A 9432-nucleotide genomic window follows, 5' to 3' on the forward strand; every position below is an offset into this window, starting at 1 on the left:
TCAATTGAAGCAAAGTGATAGTTTTTCACCTTTAAATCTTTAAGCTTCAGATCTGCTAGCTCTGTCCTTTGTGTACTAGTCAAAATCACGCTCCTCTCCGGCTGTGATATACCCGTCTCAATAAGATCCCACCATTCCTTCGACCGGAGCAGATTCTCCATGAGCATTGCCCAATGCTAATAATCATTATCGAATTTTTGAATACTCTACAACGCATCTCTATCACCCATTTTGCACTTTGCTGTTTTTTAACTCGAACTGACAAAGAACTTTAGTAAATGGCTCTGATACCACTTGTTAACTATCAGAGAGCAAAATACTAAATCTGAATTGTTTAATTGAAAGTTGTGAGAAACAAAATACAGACTCGACTAGTTAAATAGAAAAACAAAGCAACAGACTGTTGAAACTAGTCACGACTAACTTACTCCTAAAAACAAGGAAGACTTATTCAAAGACTTAAACAATTTGGAAACAAACGCATAAGACTCGGATTCAACATTTTATTATACAGTTAGGCTGGTACGTATATAAAATATGGAGTTTGGTGCCAAACTTACTGAAAATCCACACAAAAAAATATATATTTATATGTTATAATATATAAAACATTAAAAAAAAAATTTGGTCAAATAAAACATTTAAATTAAATATCAAAATTTTGCCATGCATAGCTCGCATTCTTACGTAGTGTTTAAATGTATTTAGCACTTTGAAAGTATGATACATAACATAAAATCTTTACCATTATGATGAATTGAGCGGCTTACTAGTTTAATGTACAAACTTTGTAATTAATGTGTTCCTATAGATCTATTTAGAGGGTAATAATACCTTGATTTAAAGTACTTCGAGGCAGTGTTAGGATGCCCTTATAAAGCTAGTTAAAACTGTTAAGTCAATGCATTAATGATAATATTTAATAGTGTTTTAAAATTTAATTTGTTTAATAAATTTTAATTTTATTCTATTAGTTTAAACACTGAGTAATTGTAAAAAACCAAAATTACCAATGTGTATCTTAGGTTTTATAGATTAAAACTGTGAAAACATTAAAAAGATAAAGGAAACTATTTTTAGAAATAATTTAAGAATAATGAAAATATATTTTAAAAATAATGTACCTTGTTTTTATAAAAATACACATGCCAAAAATAAGGGAAAAAGCCTAAACATTCGTCATCTATTATTGTTTTGGACGATTAATACATATAATTTTTATTTGGACTAAAAAACTTTGTTAATTTAATTTTGTTATAAAAAGTTTTCGTTTATTTAACTTTTGATAAATTCCTATCCACGATCTCAAACCAAAAATAAAATTCCAATTTTACCCCTATCATTTGAATTAATTATTAATGTTTAAATAATATGGTATTAATTTTTAATTTCAGTTGATAAAAATAAATTTGTTAAAAATAAAATTTTAACTCAAAATTAATTTTAATGATATTATATTTACTGTTATTAATTTATTTGTAAATATAAAATACCAAACAGAAAGAAAATCTAATCAATTTATAAAATTTTAAAGAAAATGTAAATACAAAAATAAATTATTGAAAATTTTCAAATCAATTTTTCTTACAAGTTAATAAATCTATATCCATTACAAATCTTTTTAGGTTATTACAAATTAGTTTTGCTTACAAGTTTTATATTCTCCAATAATACTAAAGTAATCTTTGTATTTTAAGATTTTACTTTTATTTTTATTTATTTTATAACTAAATAATAGTAGTAAAACAAAAGGTAAATTTTTAAATCCTAAATACTAAACCCTAAATATAAATAGTTAAAAGTAAAAATTACTAGCATATTATTTAAACATTAAAAATTAATTCAAATGGTAGGGTTAAAATTGGAATTTTAATTTTGGTGTGAGATCGCGGGTAAGAATTTACCAAAAGTTAAATAAACGAAGACTTCTTATAACAAAATTAAATTAACAAAGATTTTTAGTCCAACTAAAAAAGTACATGTATTAATCGTCCCAAAAAATAATAGATGGTGAATTTTTAGGCTTTTTTCCCCCAAAAAATAGAACACCACTTGTCAGTTTTAAGCATGGAAATTCTTTTTTTTTTATACATAAGATGACATAATATTAATGTTATGAGAATTACCTTTTTAAAAAGGAGATAAATGTATAAATTGAACTCAATATGATATATGTTGAAAAATATATAACAAATCTTAGAACAACATAATAATAGTTTTTTTATTGTGGGATACAACCAAGAAACCCTAATGGCGGCGTGCAAAAAGGATGCGACTATGATTGACGTTGGGAATAGGAATGAACCACCAAGAGACCCACCGGACCGTAGGATGACGTTTGCAGAGACAGTCGCTATAGGGCACGCTGATGGTAGGTTGAGCCCGGAGGAGTTGTTTGGGAAAACTTTTGTCAAAGAGATATGTAGGCTGGAATTCCCAAAAGGGGAGGATAGGGAATCGTCGCGATTGGGGCTGAGGTGTTGAGTGTCATGAATGGTTTATGGCAGAGGTGTATTATTGTGAAGGTGTTAAGCCGGAACGTGGCTCTTCCGGTGTTGACCAAGAGGCTAAGGGAGATGTGGAAGCCAAAAGGGGCTAGTATGTGGTTGATTAACCGAGACAATACTTTATGGTCCGATTTGAGTTAGAGGAAGAATACATGGCGTATTGAGAGAATTCTTATGCTGCAAGCTTGGGAGTATTCTTATGCTGCAACCTTGGACGCCGAAATTTGATCCCTTAGTGGATGAGATTGTAACGACACCGATGTGGATTTGGTTAACTAATATTCCGGTGAATTTGTATCATAAAGACATCTTGTTTCTGATAGCTTGTAGGTTGGGAAATCCGCTTAAAGTTTATTTTACAACTTTGAACTTTGAAAGGGATAGATTTGCTTGTATATACATCGAGGTAAACCTAAAGAAACCATTGAAGGACACAGTTTTAATCAATGGAAATCGGTATTTCGTGGCATACGAGGTCTTGACAAATATATGCCCTATTTGTCGGTTGGTTGGTCATGCTATTCCATAATGCCCAATGAGAAGAGTGGAGACGGGGAAGCAAGTGGATATTCCGGTTCTGAGAGTAGTTAGGGAAAACACGAACGTAGGAGACGGAAATGAGGGGTTCACTTTGGTTGGGCGTTCAGGACGGAGGGTTACGCCACCGCGAGTTCCTGTTGTGGCTCCGGTTACCAGTTCCCAAGGTATTTTAGGAAGGAAGCTGGCTGAAATCACAAATAGGAATGTGAATAATGATATTACCATTTCTAATAGATTTGGGGATTTGGAAATGAGTCCGGAGGATCAAGCAGTTCAGGAAGATACGACTTTGGCAAGGGGAAATAAGGAAAGTATTTCCTTAATTTTTCAATCGAATAAGGGGAGGAGTGTGAATCACGGCACTAAGAAAGATTCATTTGGACCGGTAAAGCGAGGACAAGGCCCAGGGCGAGTAGGACCAAAAGAAAATAGAGGGGGAACTCACAAGGGCAATATTTTTGTCGGGCAGAGAGCTAAAAGTCATATTGCACGGCCCATGATTGGCTTGGTGTTTGGCCCGACTAGAGGGGAAGTGGAGAAGTCGATGGCGAGAAAAATAATTTGTGTTGAACGAGAAGATGTTGGTCGTGTTGGTGGGGTATTCGAAAGTGGTTTGCCTGACAATCGATCGGAGAGGCCGGAATCAATGTTGAAGCTGTTTCTTTTAATGACTTCAAGGAGGTGGAGACATCTCAGAACCATAGGGAGTTGCTTGAGCTACCGAATCCATATGACGGAGGGATGGATTTGCAGTTAGCATAATGGTGTCCCCGGTAGTTTGAATTGAAGTTTCTTTATTTATGATGAATTGTTTATTATGGAATTGCCGGGGGGCTAATAAACCCAATTTTCGGAGGTACATTCGCTATATTTTGAAAACGTTCAAGTATGATGTGTTAGCCATTTTCGAAACGCATGTGGGCGGAGATAGAGCGTAGAGGATTTGTCAGGGTCTCGGGTTTGATGGGTCTTTTCGGATTGATGCGGCTGGCCAAAGTGGTGGTTTATGGCTTTTTTGGCGATCATGGATTGGGGATGTCGAGATTGTGCATAAGTCGACTCAGTTTATTTATGCGACAATAACGATGGGTACATAAATTCTGAATCTAATTGTAGTGTACGTAGCTCCAACGGTTAGTAGAAGATGCAGTTTATGGGATGAACTTCGAAGTGTAGTACAGCGTATTACAGGACCGGTTCTAATAGGAGGTGATTTCAATACCATTATTTGTGTTGATGAAAGAACTGGCGGTAATGGCTGCTTATCACCAGATTCTTTGGCGTTTGGAAGCTGGATTAATGATATGTCCCTGATTGATATGGGATCCCGAGGGAACAGGTTCACTTGGAAGCGAGGACGCGAGGAACATAATTTTTTTGAGAAGCGTCTTGATAGTGTGTTATGTTGTGCTAATGCTTGTTTAATGTGGCAAGAGGCTACTGTTGCTCATCTTCCAGTGTTATCATCTGATCATGCTCCACTTTATGTCCAATTACAGCCAGAGGTTAGAGGAGATTCAAAGAGAAGACCATTCCGGTTTGAAGCAGCATGGCTTCAACAAGAAAGTTGTAAGGATTTACTGGGATATCTTGGAACAATGAACTATCGACTCCTAAGGCCCTAAAACAGCTGAGATTAAGACTTCTACGATGGAATAAAGAGGTATTTGGTGATGTGCAGTGGCGGAAGGATGCTTTGTTTCAAGATATAAAAATGGTTTAAGACACGCTTGAGATTTCACAAAAGGATGCTCTATTGCAAGATGAATAAAATCTTATAAAAGAGCTTGAGGTTGTTTTAGAAAAAGAGGAGATGATATGGTACCATAAGTCTCGAGAGAGGGTTCTAATGTTTGGGGATAGAAATACCAGGTTCTTTCATACTTCTACTATTATTCGAAGAGGGCAAAATAGAATAGAAATGCTTCGAGGAGAGGGCAAAATAGAATAGAAATGCTTTGAAAAATTAAATTAATAGTGGTGTTTTTGAAAAAACTTGCAACTGTAATATTTTGAGGAATTTTTTCAAATCAAAACATATGGGTTGTGTTGTCACAAAATAATATCAAGATATTTTGTCTACAAGTGTTTTCAACAATTCTCACATCCATGTTTTCTTTTTCCCTTTTATTACTTAGGTTCACTGTATTTTGTTGTGATAGGCATGTGTTATCAGATCGGCCCGTACATACGAGAAGGCATAATCCACGTCACTTGGATTAGAAGTCAATGGTTTTGGTGTTTTATGTTTTCAGTTTTGGTTTTGGGTTCTTTTGGATAGTTACGTTTTAGGATTCGTGTTATATCTTTTAATCTCTCCTTATCCTCCTAGTACTCAATAGTTCTAATTCTTGTAATGTTTTATTATATATATCAACGAAAAGCCAAAAAGAGGTCCTCATAACTACCCATTAAAACAAATCTTGTGTTGTGTTCTTGAGAAACTCTAGACTTGGACCTATTATGTTGCCCCAAGTCGTTTATCACTCACTGACTTTCTCGGATGCATAATTTCAAGCATCTTGTGCCAACCAGCCAACCTATACTCTGATCAACGTGGAAAGTTCGGTGGTCGTGGACTCTGGTTGAAAGCTTATAGAAAGTTGATTATTTTGGGTACTGTTATCAGTTTCAATAGTGCCTAGTAGGGTGAAATAGTTGGATTAAAAACATGAGTCAAGGCGTTGATAATCATGATGAGATCAACAAGATCAACCAGAAACTTACCAAATGTTACCAGAATTAGGATGCCTTTTGGAAACAGAGGAGCATACAACTTTGGTTGGCCTTTGGGGACAAAAAATCAGGGTATTTCCACACAGCTAGCAAAGGAAGAAGAGCTATGAACAATATTTCTGTGATGGAATCTGCAGATGGTATTTCAGTTTTTGAAGAAAAAGATATTATAAAAGCTATCATAGACTTCTATCAACAAATGTTTACCTCCCAAGAAGGAGACATACACTCTTTGGTTCTCTCCGCCCTTCAACCATGTGTAACACCAGAAATGAATTTCTTGGAATTTTTTGGAATTCATGGAATCGAATGACAAAATCTTTCTGAGATGGTGGAGTTGGGTACAATGATATTAGTACCTTCAATGATACCCTTCTTGCTAACTAAGTTAGAGGATCCTCACAAAACCATCTTGCCTTCTGGCCAAAGTTATTTTGGGAAAGTACTATAACAGCTCTGATTTCCTAGAATATCGAGTTCTAGGTTCGGCTTCTCATGGCCAGCGCAGCATCTGCCTTGGTAGAATCATTGGATCGGGTATGTAGCTTTGTATCTGTGTGGCATAGTCGTTGGCTCTGCTTAGCATCCCCACATCAACCAATGAGACCTCCAACCAAGGAATCCCAAAATTTAAGTCTCTGATTCAATGATCCCAGATTCTTTGGAATGGAACAAGGACCTGCTCAAAACCTTTCTACCAGCTTATATCGAAGAGATTCTTCTGTTTCGGCCAAGCTAGAAAGGTGCTCTAGATATGTGGGCATGGCTCCCAAAATTCTTCTGGTGTATATACTACAAAATCTGGCTACTACGAAGCCTTAGCAGACACATTAGTTTCAGAGGACCACCTGTGCAAAATCTAAATCCCATAGATAGTTTAAATTGGTGCTATGTTATTAAAAGCTCCCCAAAAACTAAACATTTTATCTGGAAAATGGCTCAAAATGCTTTACATGTGGGAGAAAACCTTATCAAGAGGCAAGTCTGTTTAACAGCTTTGTGTCCCCATTGCAGAGCTTCAAAATCAACTCTCGACTTGTTCTTCCATTGCCTATATGCTGCAAAAGTTTGAGATTCCACCCCGTTCAGTTTGGATCTGAAAGTTACATAATTAATATCGATCCTTGATGCCTTAACTAAGGTAAACAAGTTGACCTACCTTTCCCCTTCAGGAGTTACCCTTCCTCTAGCGCTGTGGATTTTGTGGATGATCTGGTCGCCGAGATTCTCCCAACCGATAAGGGCAAAATAATGGAAGGAGGCCTAAGCTCCTCCGCAGAAGTCCTGAAATCGTCTCAACTATCCAGAGAACGAATTCACCACCTCCAAAGCTCCAACCATAAACCTTAACACTCAAACATGCAATAACAGCAACCGAAACACATAAACATTTCCACAAAAAATATCTCGCCATCTAATCGACCAAATACACATCAGCAGGGTTAAACATGCTTTGATTAACCATGGTCACGCACTATCTTTGATATGGATTGAAAGGAAGGAAAAAACAGAGAAGAAACAGCAAGAACAAGACCCTTCTTGCTTTAACAGCCATGAATCTCCTCAAACCTTTGCTTGCAACACCAAGAAACAGTAAAAAAAACTCTAGAAACTCTTTGTTAAGCCTCTTTAAGCCAACTATCAAGTTCTCTCTCTATCAGAACTCATCGAAAGCAACAGTAGATAAAAACTGACCCAAAAGAATGGCTGCTCGAGTTTTAACATGACTTAGGGTTTCATCCCAATCAATTCCAAGTCAAACCGACGATTTAAAACTAAACCGTTCAAACCAAAATTTATGGTGTCGATCGACACTGTCCCAAAAACAGTTTACAGGCGTTCCAGCCATAAAGAATCACCCCAAGATACCGGTACATATTTCATTCTTTTATATTTATTCCTAGCTATATAGATATACTCGTATATAAATAAATCCTATCGATAGTAATCTTTGCCTTATAATTCACTACAAGAAACAAGCATTTTATGACCCCCACAAGCATCCTAAAAGGGTGGCAAAACAGCTATTAGAAATTATATTTTACAAAGCAATCCTTAAAAATTATTTTACATTGAAATTACTCATCTTCAGAAACTTCATCTTCACTGACTAATTTGTGACTATACCAAACAGCGTCGCAATAGTTAGTTGTACCGAACTTTCACATTTTCAACGTTTGTAACGAGATTTTACTACCTCTTTCCCACTAATCTATGACAACTAGATGAAGTTGCAACCCTGTCGCTCTTTTGTGAATTATTTGCGACTACTTCTGCTGACTATTAAAAGCGTCACAAATTAGTCTCTCATAGCGACCCTTTCCCGACTACTTTTTTTTACTCGCATAATAGTTGCCAAACAGAAGCAAATATGAGACGTTTTCGAGACTTTAAATGTTCGTTGTTACTTACCAACGGTTTTCCATCCGGATGTGCTATAGTTGCTTATTTGCCGTAAAATGGTCACTATAGCGTCGCTCTTTTTTGCGACCCAGAAAAGAGTCACAACAAGTAGTCCCAAAACACATGTTTTCTATAAGCTGAGATATATAAACTTTCAAATCCATAGTTTGGGGAAACTTTGAGATGCCACAAGTGTAGTGGATTCATTTAAATCTGTTTTAATACAATTTATTGAGTTTATAAGACATTTAAAAATGAAGAACAAGTATATTGATTTTTAAAGTGTAAAAACAACATCAAAAGAAGCAAACGCACAACAAAGAATGCACTTGGTTTATAACCACATTAATACATTTCATGTACGACAATTTAGAAAGAGATATATTTATTCCATAACTATAATAGATGATAAACGAAACTGTCATGATATGTTTGTTTAGTATATTGGAGGAGAACTATAGCTTGGAGGCTTGTAAACATATGGAGGAGAGCTGTAGACATAAGGAGGAGGTGATGGTGGAGGCTTGTAAACGTATGGAGGAGAGCTGTAGACGTAGGGAGGAGGAGTTGGTGGCTTATACTCATATGGAGGAGGGCTGTAGACGTAAGGGGGAGGGGTTGGTGGCTTGTAGACATATGGAGGAGGGCTGTAGACGTAAGGAGGAGGTGTTGGTGGCTTGTAGACATATGGAGGAGGGCTGTAAACGTAGGGAGGAGGTGTTGGTGGCTTGTAAACATATGGAGGAGGGCTGTAAACGTAGGGAGGAGGTGTTGGTGGCTTGTAAACATATGGAGGAGGGCTGTAGACGTAGGGAGGAGGAGTTGGTGGCTTGTACTCATATGGAGGAGGGCTGTAGACGTAGGGAGGAGGCGTTGGTGGTTTGTAAACATATGGAGGAGGGCTGTTAACGTAGGGAGGAGGAGTTGGTGGCTTGTAAACATATGGAGGAGGGATGTAGACGTAAGGAGGAGGCGTTGGTGGCTTGTAGTCATATGGAGGGGAGCTGTAGACGTATGGAGGAGGTGTTGGTGGCTTGTAGACATATGGAGGTGGTGATGGTGGAGAGTATGTGTATTGGGCACTTGTATGAGCAGCAATGGCATACAAGGCCAAGACCAACATAAGAAAAGATGGCCAATTACTAGGATTGGCCATGTCGATTAAACTTATTTGCTCTTGTTATAGACTTTGCTTTTGGTTAGTATGATTTTTACTTTTAAACTGATTTATGTTTGAATGAATTGA

General features: G+C 36.7%; 1 protein-coding gene and 1 pseudogene across 1 annotated transcript; one reads left to right on the forward strand and one right to left on the reverse strand.

Annotated features, from left to right (window-relative positions):
* Positions 1-3850: 3850 nt before the first annotated feature.
* LOC111829989 lies at positions 3851-4998 on the forward strand (annotated as a pseudogene).
* Positions 4999-8444: 3446 nt separating this feature from the next.
* Positions 8445-9342, reverse strand: LOC111830129 (extensin-1-like). Its single transcript, XM_023781476.1, has one exon. The coding sequence runs from the start codon at positions 9340-9342 to the stop codon at positions 8623-8625; it is 720 nt and encodes a 239-aa protein (XP_023637244.1). The 3' UTR covers positions 8445-8622.
* Between the last annotated feature and the right edge of the window lie 90 nt (positions 9343-9432).

The sequence above is a fragment of the Capsella rubella genome, unplaced genomic scaffold, assembly GCF_000375325.1.
Source record: "Capsella rubella cultivar Monte Gargano unplaced genomic scaffold, Caprub1_0 scaffold_6, whole genome shotgun sequence".
In the NCBI taxonomy this organism is placed as follows: domain Eukaryota; kingdom Viridiplantae; phylum Streptophyta; class Magnoliopsida; order Brassicales; family Brassicaceae; genus Capsella; species Capsella rubella.

Coding starts and splice junctions, on each gene's coding strand:
- LOC111830129 (XM_023781476.1), bottom strand. CDS start 9,342: ATGGCCAATCCTAGTAATTGGCCATCTTTTCTTATGTTGGTCTTGGCC.